The 15,855-nt window shown below is 40.7% G+C and overlaps 1 protein-coding gene across 2 annotated transcripts in view; it reads left to right on the forward strand.

The window, feature by feature from the left end:
• Positions 1-13,099: 13,099 nt before the first annotated feature.
• The window catches only part of LOC149154725 (uncharacterized), a 166,008-nt gene continuing 163,252 nt past the window's right edge, over positions 13,100-15,855 (forward strand). Inside the window, exon 1 of one of the 2 annotated variants that reach the window (XM_089440692.1) lies at positions 13,100-13,324. In XM_089440692.1, the coding sequence (XP_089296818.1) occupies positions 13,294-13,324 (31 nt within the window). In that variant the 5' untranslated portion in view covers positions 13,100-13,293. The remainder of the gene's footprint in view (positions 13,325-15,855) is intronic. The other variant, XM_089440691.1, reaches the window with a different exon arrangement.

The following is a 15,855-nucleotide window of genomic DNA, read 5'->3' on the forward strand; positions in this document are numbered from 1 at the left end:
TGTGTTATGTTGTACTCAAGGTGTAGGTACATGTATTGTGTGGTGTTGTATATCAGGTATAGATGTATTGTGTTGTGTTGTACACCAAGTGTAGGTACATGTATTGTGTGGCATTGTACATCGAGTATAGATGTATTATGTTGTACATCAGGTGTAGGCGTATGTATTGTGTTGTGCATCGGGTGTAGGTGTATGTATTGTGTTGTACATCGGGTGTAAGTGTATGTATTGTGTTGTTGTGTACACATGATGTAGGGGTATATATTGTTTTGCATTGTACACTGGGTGTAGGTGTATGTGAATGTGTTGTATGTCAGGTGTAGGTGCTCGTGTGTGGTTGTATGTGTGTGATGCACATTATGTGTATGTGCACATGGTTGAGGAGAAGGCACTGGGTGTTTTTTGGGTGTGGAAACCGGTCTAGAGTGCATAGGGAATGAAGACAAAAGGTAGAAGACAAGGATTGATTAACGGATAAGTATCAGTACTTTATTTCAGTTTCATTATGCATGTGATTTATGATTCTGGTCTATGTTGATTACATGTGATCTATGATTTTGGTTTATGATGATTGCATGTGTTTCATGATTTTGATCTATGATGATTATGTTTTGAGCTAATCTGATGTGATATTTTTATACATGTTGATTTGGTCAAATATGCTAGTTTGACTTATTGTGACAGGAAGTAAAAGAGATTGCAAAAATACCTTATTGATGGGCCACCAATGAGTGATGATTTGAAGTTATTTCAATTTATTTTGAGTCTAATGGAAATTATGTGCTTGGTACATGAAACTTGAAAATTCTCGATTGGGTGGTTGAAGTTGACTACAAGAATTTGCAACAACAAAAGGAATTGGAAAATGCAATAGTATGCTAATAAAGCACTTTAGGAGCAAGGCCATTGTGGGACACTGGTACTCAATATTGTCCATTGATTTGCATTAGCATGCTATGACCGGTATGATGATTTTTAGGAAGGTATATGCCTTGGTTTTTGTATCTTCCGATGCAAGGAAACCTTGCCAAGGGATGGACTACCCGGGATGGGGGTGCCAACAGAGCTTGGATGGTGTGTGACTGGATTGCCCGAGGGACTATGTAACAGAGAAGGGAAGGCTGAGGATATATTTGTTTTGGTCATTAACATTGCCAGATGGAATCAGATGCACATTGGGAGTGTCCCTTGGAACAATGAGCAAGCAATTGTTCACTGAGAGGACAAGGGGCACTGGATTGTAGCGTTGGACATTGGATGCAAATTTAATCTGGCAGTGGATTTTGGACTTCCTGGGAAGGAGGTGAATCCTGGTATTGCTTTGAGGGTGGAGGTGTGAGCCTCTGGGTTCCCTTGTTACAGATGCATGCATCAGATCCTTTTATTTGTTGGTTGAGCAAATGTGCACGTGTATATGTGTGTATTATTGTAAATATTGTATTGAGTTGGATTTATAAAGCTCCACAATATGATTTTTTTTTTTTTTTGTTATGGGTGAAGCAAATGTGTATGTGTGTATATGTGGTTATTATTGTAAATACCGTAATGAGCTATATAATAAAGCTTCAGTAAACAGTATGTTTGTCATGTTTTAGCATATGGTCATTGTAAATACTACAACGAGTTGTGTTATAAAGCTCCATGGGCAATATGTTTTGTTTTCAATAGTCTTGTGGTAATAGTTGTCATCTAACACTGAGGACAATGTTCCCCCATGAGGGAGGGTTCTGTATCAACCCTGGTTAAAAATTAATGTAAAAATATATAAGGCCACGATGATGGGACACGTATTCTAAGCTGAATGGTGGGTAAAACATCCTAGTGGGGCGTCAATTCGGTTTATTATGTCTAAGGAAATTGGCAAAGGTAATGGCTAAGGCTTTGGAAAGGCAAAATGGAATTTTGGCACATTTATTTATGAAAATAATGGAAAATAGGAGAAAAGGAAGGTGAAAGGTCACAGGTTGCATGCGAGGAGGAAAATGAAGGAAAATAATGGAAATTGAAGAAAATAGAAGCCTCATTGATAAAAAGGCTTCTGAGGATCAGTGGGCAGGCTTGGTCAGTGTAACCTTTTGTCAGTTCAGTTTTGGAGCTCTCTCATTATTCTCTCTCTCTCTCTCCCTCTCTCATACTCTTGGACACTTAGAGTTTTCTTGGAGCACTCTCGGAGAGTGTGGCATACTTGGAGTTTTGGAGCAAGAAGGCAAAGAAAGAGTAGCAAATCACAGGAGGACATCGAGATCAACAACTACAACGAGTTTTTCTTGCAGGTACCGAGTTGCATGTATATTTTCCTCACTAGTTTTGGCATGAGTGGCACATGCATGTGGTTTATTGGTCATGATCTGTCATTGGCATGGAGGATTGCCTGGATTGACAGTGGATTCTAGCCTTGACATTTCCTGGATAGTCATGGTGTTGTGGGTTTATTTTTTGTTTTCCTAGTTGGTTCTCATGTTTACTTTAACTTGGGGTTGAGTTATTTGTTCCTGGAGCCCTGGTTGGACAAACACTCTAGAGGCCCTATAACATCTTAGGTTGAGTTACTAGTCCTAGAATCCTTCGTTGGACAAACGCTCTGAAAGCTTGACGAAAGTTGTGGGTTGAGTTACTAGTCCTGGAAGCCCTAGAAGGCTTGGATGGACACCAATCTTATGATGGTTTTGTGATGTTCAACCGTGAGGTGGAATCACTATTTGATGGGTTGAGGTGGATGGCCTCTGGAAGCCCTAGATGGTTTTGGATTGATTTGTTCTATGAGATCCGACATTCATGCTTGGAATATGGCACGGGGGTGAATTACTGAACGGAGATTTGGCTCAGCCATTCTACGATTGGGTGGAACGTGGAAGTCCCATCCCGGGTTTGGATTTTGCATCATCAATATGAGGTTATTTCTCCTTGTATTTCTATGAGTATTATATTGGTTTATATGTGGATTATATGGTTATGATTTCCTTGGTATTTCTATTGCTATTATGCTGGTTATGTATATGTTTGATGACAATAGCTATGTATGGATCCCATCATGTTTTTACTTGTAAGTGAATCAACAATGTATCTATGGCCTAATGGATGAAACTGCAACTAAAGTGACAAGGAAACAATGACTCATAACGAATATCAGATAAGTATGAGACCCCTATGCTCATATTCGTTATTTAAACCTGTAGATTACATATTCATGATATGTTTGACGAAATGTTTGTCATGGTTAGTAGGGGTCCAATCAAGGTCTTATTTAAGTAATTTCATTAGTACTATTATTTCCATGTTATATTACTGTTATGAAGGTGTCATTCAATTCTGGGCAGTGACCTGGGCTATGGGCCTAAAAATGTGGCTTAAATCCCAGGGACGCCAGCACAAAACTGAGCAAAATAGTCCCTGGATGCTGGCTTGCAGGCCTGTGAGAGCGTCCAAAGGTCCCTAGAAGCTGGCATGCCCATAGCAGGGAGCATCTAAAGGTTTAATAACCTAAAAGCTTAGTGGAACTCGGGGGCTGGTTAGTAGAAAGGTTAGGATGGTTCATCAGAGTCTTGTTGCTGATGTTGAAGGTTTGTATGGTGTGTTTCCGTTAGTTCCACTTCCTTAACGTAACTTAGGAGGTCGAATCATATCATAGTGGCCTCTCGTCGCATGTTTACCCTAGCTAGCCTGTTGCTTGGGTAGATGTGGGAGGAGGGTGTTACACAATTGACTATTGATTTTTCTTCTCTCCACTTTGGCTTTCTTTATCTTCAAAAATGGATTTCATCCCTTAAGTTTTTCACAATCTTTACTAGTTCATCAAGTGTTCATAGTTTCTATATGTACTCTACTTAGCCATTTCAATATCTTATTTAAACACTTGTTCAACATCTACATTTTGATGGAACTTTTGGGTGTTGTGGGGATCATGCATGTTGTCAACTCGATGTTCAAATGAAGCTCAAAGCATATATTATGCAACTATTTAAAAACAAAAACATTAGTAATCTACATATAGTTACTTGCATACATGTCTTTTCCATTGAACAATATTCTAACAACTATAAGAGAAAGAAAGAAAGGAAAGAAAGAAAAGTATTTTAATGTCCATGAGGCTAAAGATAGCCTATGGGATAGATTGCTTCTTCATATGCTTGATGTATTCAACCCTTTTTCTGTGAAGCCTCATAATAAATGCTCTCAACTTCTCGACAAACCCATCGCTAAATAGATTATCCCAAGAGCTAGCTGCCAGCATATTTGCATAACTTTTCATGTTGTCTTTGAAGGCCTCACATTCTAAAATGAAATGCTTTTACGTTTCCACTTTTCCGAAACAAGAAAAAATGCATACTCTTTCCTCCCACACTTCTTTTGGCCTTTTCTAGCTCCCTGTTTCACAACAGAGTTGATGAAAATTAGTCCTTACCTAAGCAATAAGAATTTTGGCTCTCCAAGAGATATTTTTCTTTTGACAGAAACGGTTAGTTGATGTATTAATTCTCGGCAGAAAATGCCTCATTGCAGGTTACAATAAATAGGCAGAACTCAGTTTTCTCTTCGGATAGGAACCAGATGGTTTCCCCCCTAGTGAGTCTGCGAATTCTTTGGACTATCATACGATTGGTCTTCTCTATCTTTCCTGATTTACATAAGCAAACAAACTGCTCCAATAAAAGACAGTAAAACATTTTAAGCTAATAGTCAAGGGATGGGATCCCAGCCTTCGTCTTCATTTCTTAGCAGGACTCCAGGTGGGAGGGGAGCCGCTTTGTTGGCTTCAGCATCGGCTTCTTTATTGTTGTCTCTCTTTACATGAAGGAATTCCAGTTTCTGAAAGGAGTTTATAAGAGTTCTAATTCTGTTCATCAATCTTGATAGCCTTAGATCAGTAGGAAGGGAGTTGTCTACAATGATCTTTATGATGGATTGGGAGTCCCCAAAAACAATTGCATCTTTGATACCCAGGGAAATGAGCTGTTTGAGGCCCTGAAAGAGAGCCAGAGCTTCGGCTTGGATGCTTGTATTGAAGCCCACTCCCCAGGCAAATCTTAGTTCAGCTCTGCTCTCTGCATTTTTTATTACTCCACCTGCTCCGGATCTGCCAGGATTACCTTTTGCTGCCCCGTCAAAAAAGAGAGTGTATCTTGCCTTCTTGCTGCAAAACTCAGAAAATTCTACAGCCTCAAGTCGGATTTGCCAATTTTTTTGGAGAGGAGGGAGTTTGACAATATCAGTGAAATTGAGATTAAGGTAAGCGCCCCATACAGCTTCTTAGCCACTTAAATCTGCTCTGTCAAGCTGATCACCCAAACAGTCTCTTAGATGGCATTTGATTTTTTCCCATATGATCTTGAGGTCACTTTTTTTGTCTCTGAAAATTCATTGGTTTCTTACCAGCCATATATGCCAACAGATGAGTTTAGGGAGGACGAGCCAGGCATCTTTAATGTGGACATTCTGGGGGGAGCCGCCTGGACACCTTGACTTCCAATTTGCAAACAGGTCTGCACAGCGATTTGGCAATGCAAAGTCGACATTCCATGTTTTTAAGGCCTCGGTCCAAAGATCAGAGGAGAATTTGCAGTGGAGCATAAGGTGGGGGGCATTTTCCTCATCAATCTCACATAACGAGTAGCGGGATGGCCCGCTGTATCCTCTTCTACGCAGCCTGTCGTCTGTCAAAATCTTTTGATGGCATAAGAGCCAACTAAATCCGTCAATTTTTGGAATTGAGGTCCGCGACCATATCCCTTGCCAAGGCTTCAGATAAGGGGGGACGTGAGGTTGAAGGGAGAGGAGTTTATAACCTTGCACCACTGTGTAGCGACCAGATGATGGACCCCAACCCCTGATGTCGGGCTTCCTGGAATTTAAAGGCGCTTTGCCTGCTAAGAGGGATCGGAGGGAGACGAGATCTCTGGAGAGGTTATGAGGTACCTCGATATCAATCCAGTTCTGCCATTTGCCGTTTTCCCATTGAGAGATATCCCATAACGTTTTAAGGCCCGCTCTGTCCATCCATTCTCTCAACATAAGCAGAGAGCGGTCTTCAGAGAGGGGCTCACTGTCCATGATTCGGTCATCCCAAATGTTGATGCGCTTACCATTTCCAGGAATCCAGTGCGCGTGAAGATTGATCAAGGGGGCCGCTTTGATGCACAATTTGTGAACCAACGTTCCAATTTTTGGTTTGGGTTTGTCAAGGCAGCGGGTTCTCTGTCCATCGAAATATTTTCTCCACATCGCAACCTGAGCCCAACCCGGCTTTGGAGCTATTATCCTCCACAGAAGCTTTGCGCCCAAGGCAATATTTTGCTTGCTGAAATTCTTGAAATTGAGACCTCCTTCCATTCTGGGCAGGGAGACTGTGTCCCAGTTAATAAGGGGAATTTTTTTCTCATTATCTTTTCCGCCTTTCCAGAAGAAATTCCTGATATAATCCTCCATTTTTCTCATAATACCTATAGGTGCCATCATGACTGTAGCTTGGTAAGTAGGAAGGCTGTTCAAGACAGCTTTGACCAGCACTGTCTTTCCAGCCAGATTGAGCCAATTGAAGCCCCAGGTGTGAATTTTAAGCTTAAATTTTTCCAATAACGGCATCCAATCTTTGCTGAGGGCCCTTTTTTGGAAAACAGGGAGCCCCAAATATTTGAAAGAGGTCCAGGAAGAGGAGGCTGCGAAACCAAAGCAGTTGGAGATAGCTTGGAGGAATCTGGGAGAAGAGTTCCAACAGTAAATGTGACATTTGCCTTTGTTAATTCTTCTTCCTGAGCCTTCACTGTAAGCATCCAGCACTTCTTTGAAATGATTAGTCGTGGACAAGAAGGCAACACCCAGCAGAAGAGAGTCATCCGCAAATAGGGCATGGTTTATGTTTTTTACACCTCTTGCAATGCTCAGTCCCATTATTTCTTGGTCATTCTGCTTTTTGATTAGAAGGAAACTTAGGACAGAAGCTTGGAGGACAAAGAGCAAGGGGGAAAGGGGGCACCCTTGTCTCAGCCCTCTAGTGGCTTTAAAAAAGTCAGTTGCCCTCCCATTTACCAAAGGGGCAATCCAGGGCTCACTGATACAAGCTTTGATCCAATTGATGAATTTGAGTCCAAAGCCAAATTTGTGGAGGACCTCGAACAAGAATCTGTGTCTTACCCTGTCAAAGGCACTTTCAAGGTCTAGTTTAATAACCATTCCTTTCTCTTTCCGATTCAGACTTGAATGAATCGCCTCTTGGACCAGAATAAAATTGTCAACAATCTGCCTTCCTTGCATGAAGCCTCCCTAATTCTCGGGGATGATGTCAGGAAGAATGGTTTTTAATCTGTTTGCAATTACTTTTGTTATCAACTTATAGCCTATATTGCAGAGGGAAATAGGGCGAAATCTGGAGAAGGAGTTGGCACCTTTTTCCTTAGGAATAAGGGCCAGGAAAGCTGAGTTGGTGCTTCCCCCAATTTTCTGACATGCTTGAGATTTCCTCACCATTCTGCATAAGTCTTTTTCCACTATCTGCCAACAGCTCTGCAAGAATCTAGCTGTGAAGCCATCCGCCCCGGAGCCTTATCTGGCTCCATTGCAAAGAGAGCGATTTTTATTTCATTGCTGGTGACTTCTGCTTCCAAATACTGCTTCTTTCTGGTAGTGATCAGAGAAGGTACCTCATCCACAGAATTTAATGCAAACCCCTGTCCCTCTTCTTCATTATACAACTTTTTGAAATGGAGGTATGCAACCTTTTTTATACTTTGCATGTCTTTGTGGCTTATATTCTCTTCCTTGATTTCTGAGATGGAGTTGAAACTTTTTCGGGCTTGGGCTTGCTTGTGGAAGAAGGAGGAGTTTCTGTCTCCAGCCTTGAGCCAAAGCCTACGGGATTTGATCCTCCAGTACTCTTCCTCGGCCAGACTTGCCTTGAGAAATTTTCCTTGTAGCTCGGCTTCCTTATCTAGAGTTTCTTTTGTGATTTCTTCATTTTCCAACTTCGCATGGTGAATCTCAAAGCATTCTTGGATCTTTTTCCTTTCCACTGCTGGGTTAGGAAGCGATTTGGCCCAAGATTTCAAAGCAACTTTCACTCTCCTGAGCTTTTCCTCCCATACAAAGAAGGCAGAACCATTGACTGGTTGCTTCCAAGTATCTTTTACTAGTTGCATGAAGGTCTGTTCTTTAACCCAGAGGGGACTGAATTTAAATGGAATGGGGCCTTGATTCATGTGTGCCAGTAGATCGAGCTTGATGGGTCTGTGGTCAGATACACTGCATGGAAGAATATGCATTCTAGAATCTAATCCAAGGAGAAGAAAAGAACTTTGAACAAAAAAACGATCTAACCTTGCAGCGATGTGCCCCGGACCGAGTCTTTTGTTGGACCAGGTGTATTTTCCCGACGAGGGTTTTATGTCAATCAGGTCCCAGTCCTGAAGCAGATCCTCAACCCATTCTCGCGCCAGATCCCTTACAATGCTTCCTCCACACTTTTCAGCCAAAGAGAGGGTTAGATTAAGGTCCCCTGCGATGATGACATTCTTTAAATCTTCCGAATCTGCCATATTTCTGATGGAATCCCAACAACTCTTTTTCTCACCTGCGCTGGTTGGAACATACACATTGAAGAGGCAGAAGGTCTCATTTGAATCCATGTGTTGCAGCTTGGTGAGCAGCCAATGGGTGTTGGCGACATCTTTGATCTTTGAAACTTTATTTGCATTCCAAAGGGTGCCCAGTCCTCCTGACGCACCGCGGGCTGAAACAACTTGCCCTTCACTTCTTTTCCACAGATTTCTGACTGTATGGAGGAAGGACTTATCCTCCATTTTTGTCTCCTGGATGAGGAGTATATCAAGAGATTCAGTTCTTATCAGGCTTTTGACAGCTTCTTCTTTTGTTCTGCTCCCCATACCCCTACAGTTCCAGGAGACGATCTTCATCACTTGCTTTTTGAGTGGGGAGCTCCTTTAGAGCTCTGGTACTGGTTTCTAGTCATCTTTGGAGTTTTTGCCAAGAGTTTCTCAAGGGTTGGTTGGCTTCCTTGTAATTTGTCTTTATAAGTCTCTTGTTCTCTTTCCTCGCGAGCTGATTTGCGGCCTCTCAATGATCTTCTAGCCGAGGTGTGTGAATCCCCTATTTCACCTTCCTCTTCTGAATCCTCCGATCCTTGCTCTTCCTCGGCCTCTTCTGTGGGTATGTCTTTTTGCTTGTCTGAGTTAGGTTCAACTTGCTTTGATCCCGAGGGGACCTCCATGTGGGGCGATGCTTCATTCTGAATCTCTATTTCTTGAGGGTCTTCTGTTGCTGAGCTTAACAGCGTGTATTTGTTACCTTGTTCTTCCATGGGGGAAGCTTGAGTCCCAGGGCCTGGCTGGGGGGCTTTACCGTTTTTATTTCCGGTTCTAGGGTTTTTATGAGCGGTTTTGGTCCTTTTGACCTGTGTCCATCCTTCCTCCTTGTTTTTCTCCCCTTCACTATTCTTTGGGCAGCCACGAGCAAAGTGACCATAGACATGGCACTTTCTGCACTTAAATGGAAGCTGCTCATAATCCAACTTTTGGAGATGCACCCAATTTCCAACCTTTATCTTTATTGCCTCAGGCAAGCCCACCTCAAGATCCACTTCGACGCAGATTCGAGCGCAATCAAATTGATCTTTGCTGTTGGCTCGATCTATAAACTTTCCCAATGTATTCCCAATGTGTTTGAGGGACTCCCAGTTCCAGCAGTGCATTGGCAGGTTGGGCAATCTAACCCACACTGGGACGGCTGTGGGAACGTCGACTGCTGGATCGAAGTCAGGCGTCCACTTGTTGAGATACAGCCCTTGAGGACCCATGAAATAGGGTCCATTACGGAATATCAGTTCCTTATCCTCCTTTTCAGCGAATTCAAAGAGGAAGAAACCCTTCCCTAGAAAGTATGAAGTGACTCTGTTGTTGATCAGCGGTGCCCAATTCCTTGCTACCCAGCTCTCCATGGTTTTGGGGGAGGGCCAGAGTCCAGTGAACTGCCCGACCAAAGCTCTCTCTGCCAGTGAGAGGGCAACCTGAATCAGCCCCTCAGGAGGGAGCTCAATCTCAGGAATATCATCTAGACGCTTGACAAACTTCGCGGCTTCAGTTGCTTTCTTCTTTGGGAGAGATTCCAGCAGTTTTATGAACGCCTCTGCAGCAGAACGGTGAGGCGATGACGGTTCCATATCACCGGCGGCTTAGCTCGGGCGGGGCGAGCTTGCCCAGGCTTCAGCTCTCATAGTCCTCGGTCCAACCCAGAGAAAGGAGGGACACCGCGCAGGTTGGGGGATAAATCGGGGAGGGATCGTCAGAAAGGAACACCGCGCAGAGACGGATCCGCGCAGGGAGCCACCGAGGCGGCCACAGGGCCGAGGCTGGACTCGAGCACAGCGGATGTAGAGTAGGTCTCCTCGTGAGCGAAAAACCCCAATCGTGGGATTCTTTCGCGTGAGATGCTATCGGCTCTCCAAGAGATATTGACCTCTATGTATGCTTTTGGTTGATGATAATGAGTGGGATTAAACACTTCAATATATTATTTTTTTTCTTTCTTCCTAGATCCTTATCCCAAGCATGCTTGTGTAACTTATCCATAACAAAAGCTTTTATCTCTTTGTTGTTTATGGGACACATGTTCAAGCAAATACCCCATTTACTAGACCATTTGTTATTTTGTTGCATCCAAGTCTTTTTACTGTTGCACAATATGTTATTAAAGACAACCTTAGGCCATCTACCCTCTTCCATTTGCTCAATTTTTTAAAAATACCTTATGAATCGCACCATAGAAATTGCTTCAATAGGAGCAATCCTTGTTTCACTTAACAAGACAACATAAGGAACTGCACTTTTAATCCTGAATTTGTTTGTATTCAAACGCTTCTAAATTTTCTCAATTTGTTTCCAGTGCATGTCGGGTGTACTTCGGGCCCATAGTTCACAACCATAGAGAATCATTGGCATCAGTAGAAGCCCAAAAAGAGTTTGAGTGGTTTTCTAGTCCCATAACTCTGCCTCTCTACACCTATTTTAAAAAGCATAAAATGCTTTCCAAGCCCCTGAAGTTATTTTCTTTGTACAACCATCCCAAATTAGATTTTTGTTGAAGTCAATTATGAGGTATTTGTAATCCACAACTTCTTCCAGAATGTTGCCTTCAAAGTAGAACTTATGCTAGTTATGTTTTATTTTTTTAGAGAAAACCACTACTTTTGTTTTTCTGATATTGACTTGCATCCCCACACTTCTACAAAAACGCTCAAGGAATAGTAAGTGCTCTTGCAAACCAAGAGCCGATTTAGCAATCAAAATAAGGTCATCTACATACAAAAGAAGCCTTATAACAAACTTGCCCAAATAGATACCATCACCCCTTTGCGAATTTAACCACTCCTCAAGCTTGTCTATATATAAACCAAAAAGGGTGGGAGACAATGGGCAACCTAGCTTGACCCCGATATCGCCTCTAAAACTTTCAGAAATGCCTGCTGAAGTTCTAATTTTGGCTTTCACCTCTTCATACAGCCTATGCACAACTGCTCTCAAATGTTTAGGAACCCCAAGTTCCTCCATTATGTGCCAAAGCTTATCCCTAGGAACCGTGTCAAACGCTTTTTGAAATCAACAAAGCAACAAAAGACTTCTTCCTTTTTCTCCCAAACTTTTTCAATGATGTGCCTTAAAGTCATACAATGATCAACTATGGAATGTTTAGGTCTAAAACCTGCTTGCCCTTTAGCACACTTATCTCTTTCTTCTGGCCACTTGCTATTTTTTTTTTTCTAACATGCTTCCAAATACCTTTGCAAACAAAGGGTTTATCATTATGGTCTTATAATTGGAGGGATTATTGACGTCGCTGCTCTTGAAAAGAGGTATTGCCAGACTAGTTGTCCAATCTATGGGGAGCTCCTGTTGTATGATGTTGTTGAAAATTTTTGTAATGTGAGGTGCAAGAATATTTGAACCCCACTTTAGATATTTTGTTTGGAGTTCAGCTAGGTCTTTTGCTTTTCCAACACCCAACTTCTTGATACCCATCTCTACCTCTTGCATCGTGAAGAGTTTAGTATCAGTGTTGATCAAGGGGAAGGGTCAACCTTGAGATCATGCTCAAAGAGTTGTCTTGCATAGTGAAACCATTTAGAAGCTGTAATACTATTTCCAGTTTGTATCTTTTTCGGTTGGAGCTCCTTCCAAAATAATTTGAGATTATTTTTCCCAAGGAATATTAGTTCTTTCTTCATTGAAACCATGAAATCAACCTTTTTCTTGCTCAATAACTACTTGTAAGCTTTGAGCTTTATGTTATCTTTGTTTGACTCTTTCCACATTCTCCTTGCCTTTTGCATTTCTTATCAAACCAAACATTAATCGAAAAGCAATTTATTTCAGACTTCTTAAAATATATTAAAACTTTAAAAAGTCAAACACCTTCCCCACACACATATACAAAAATTATACACATATCAAAATTTGAACTTAATTTTTTTTCGTAAAAATATACCCTACAAACTACTAAACTATAATATACATTACAAATGTGATTTTATTTATATTTATTTAATAATAAATATTACTTTATTAATAAATAAACTAAAACTTCAAAAATTCAACACCTTCCTTTATATACAAAGCCCATACACATATCAAAATTTAAACTTAAAGTTTTTTACATACTAATATCATATTTCAATCATGAAACTATTTTAAAATAACAAATATAACTTTATTAATACAAAAATTAATATATATCTATACATTTTGGAATAAAATCTTTCACCTATTCCCATTAACCACATACTTAATCTATTTACTTGCCGTGGGTACTTTGTCTCTTTTAAATTCCAATAATACGATCTACAACTATTTTGGGAAAAAAAAAATCTAATTATTTAGATATAATTAATTATGTAGATTTTTCTTCTTTTAAAATAATACAAGATGAAGAAAAACTATACACAACCCACATTTTTAAATATAAACTTAAATTTCTCGATAAGAAAAACTTTACACAACCCACATATTTAAATATAAACTTAAATTTCTCCATAAAGAGTAGCCCGTCCCTAACTACTAATATATACATTTCAAACACGTCTTAACACAAAATTGATTTGTATCTACACACAGTCCATTCTCATTAATCACATACCTAACCTATCTACTTCCCACCTGCCACTTCGTGGCCAGCGGAGGTTTACATTTTATATTTCAAATTTCTATTTCTCGTCATATCTGGTCTTTTTACAGTTCAGAAGGCATAGCAGAGGATCGAGGTATTGCAGTACAAATCTCTAAAGCCAAAATATCAATGGCGACAGCCGCTCCTGCATTGGTCAATGGTATGCGAGTTCTTGATAAACATTCATACTCCATTCTTCTCTTTTTTCCAATTTTGTTTTCCTGGATTTACTGGGCACTGCATTGCTGTGTGTCTCAGAGTGAATTCATACAGCTGGTTGTTTTAAATAGATTCAGTGGTGAATCCCCACGTTAAATTAAATTCAACGCCTTATTGTGGCAGCTGGTCTAATGTTCTAAATCTCATTTTTATTTCCTCAGCTGGTTACCAAACATTTGCATACAAGGTTAATATATTCTCAGCTTTAGGGTTTTATCTCGTCAGCTTTTGCTGTTAAGCACGATATCGGCCCGAAAGAAACTTAGTCTTTTTGAATTCGAGTTCATGATTACCAGTCTTTCAAGCCATCACTGCTCTCTTTCTTCGAGGATGTCAGTAATCGAATGACTAAAACCCTCACAATATTCTATCCAATCGCAGATACTCAAATGACTAGGCTTGATTTGACAAGGGACCTGGAAATAGTTTAATCTGTGCACGCATATATTTATAGGTATTCAGGAAATGATTTGCTATAAATATTTAAGCTGGCATCGCTTACTCCAGGCTGTTTGGTTCCGAGGCCTACAGATGCGAGGCGCTTGTCTCCGCTAGGTTTTTGTAATAGCCTGGCAATGCATGTTCTGGTCACATGGAGGAATTTTGAATTTCGTGGGCCATGCCAGTAGTCTCTGCTGCTGCATTGTCCAAAGAGGCAATTCCTTACCGTTTTCATATCAACATATCTTTCACTGCAAGTGCTGTGGACAAGTCATGTAGGTGAATCAGACATAACATGCAAGAAGAACCCAAACTGGAGCTACTAAGTTGTCGTGGATGAGAGATTTTGATTACCGAAGTTTGCTTTGGACTATAAAGATTTGGCAATTCAAGTTCTGAAAAATTTGAACCGAGAGAATCGAGGTGCATTCTATAGGTTTGTGTGTAACTCTGCATTGAATCTAGACATTGCATTGGGTGTAGTGAACATGGATGCGAGCTTCCCAATCTCAAGGTGCATAATGTTATACTAGTGTACCCCGGATAGTCTTCTACACGGATGGGCACACGTGTTGCAGATCTACGCACTTTAGTTACAGCAACATGATACACTCAGCAGATCCGTACAACATTGATTTCTATGTAGCATGATGATTCGAAGATTAGGGTGCACCACTACTTTTGTAGGATTCCGGCGTTGAGGGTGCATGCATGCACCGGCTATAGACAGGAAGGAAATGATGGTCTGAAGATGAGGGCACAGCAGTAGAGTAGAGTAGAGGGTGCACCCCTACTTTTGTAGGATTCCACCATTGAGTGCACATGCATGAATGCCTGTACGAGCCATAGATAGGAAGGGATAATGATATCCTCTATGGTTTGCATATGTTGTTTATGAGTAAAAGAGGGTGCCTGTAGTTGTATGTTGTAGCTTCAGTTTTATTAAACAGTTGTCTAATTTTTGCTTATTTAGTAAGGTGCGTGGATGCAGTTGAGGGCGTAGATCTCTAGGAGGATGCATGTTTTCATGCCTCACAGAATCTCCAGTTGAGGTGCTGTTCTACGTGTCCAGATTTATAGTACCTACTCTTGTTCCCAATCTATAAAGGAGAAGGCAGGGCTATAGGTTAATTGATTCAGTTTAGCAGTGAGCAGTAAAGGTTTTGACACAGTCCATCTAATGAGTTTTTGTTATATACTGCTGCAATCTGTATAGTTTCTAGCATTATTAGAGTTGTAGTTTGAGTGGCTTCCAGTTTTTCGCTATCTAGTGTTTTTAGGAATTGCTTTAGTGCAAAGTTTTTGAAATCTTCCAGATTCTATGTATGGAGAGGTAAGTTGTTTGGAGTATAGAGTTGTAAGAGGGTTTTAGTGGGCAGTCTGTCCAAGTTTAGTGATCAAAGCATAATTGTGTTAGTGATTGACATCTGGACTCGAGAATGGGTTATGGGTTAATGATTATAGACTATAGCTTGTTCGAAGCATTTGTAGCAATGACACCTCCTAGCATGCAAGAGAGTCACTTATTGGAGGGAGCTTCCAACTTTGTGCTATGAAGTGGTGATTGCAGAACCTCCTAGAAATGGTAAACTTACGGTACTTTGTGGAGAAGGGGGTTGCATTGCCTACAAATCCTAAGGATTTGGCAAAACACATTATGAAGGCAATAAATGCAAAGGCTAAAGCGAATATTGGTGGGTTTGGTGAAGGATCACCTAATCTCCTTATCATCAAGAAAAAGACTTCCTAAGATATATATGATGCCTTGGTAACCTTGTAGTAGATAATATAAGATAATTATATTAATGTTCAACAAATGACCACAAAACTAGGTCAATTGGATTGAAGACTACAACCAATATGAATACAATGTGGGAATGCAAGCACAACTCCTAGAAATGTAAAAAATTCTAGAAGAAAGAAACCTACATAAGTATAACATCATACCAAATATATAAAATTGTGACAAAGGTATGGTGATACAGAACACTGAATGAGTTTGGACAACTCAAGAACTTGTCAATAGAGAGA

Source organism: Pinus tabuliformis, chromosome 9 (assembly GCF_031772625.1).
Source record: "Pinus tabuliformis cultivar Carrire ecotype Pingquan chromosome 9, CPIR1, whole genome shotgun sequence".
NCBI classification, from domain to species: Eukaryota; Viridiplantae; Streptophyta; class Pinopsida; order Pinales; family Pinaceae; genus Pinus; species Pinus tabuliformis.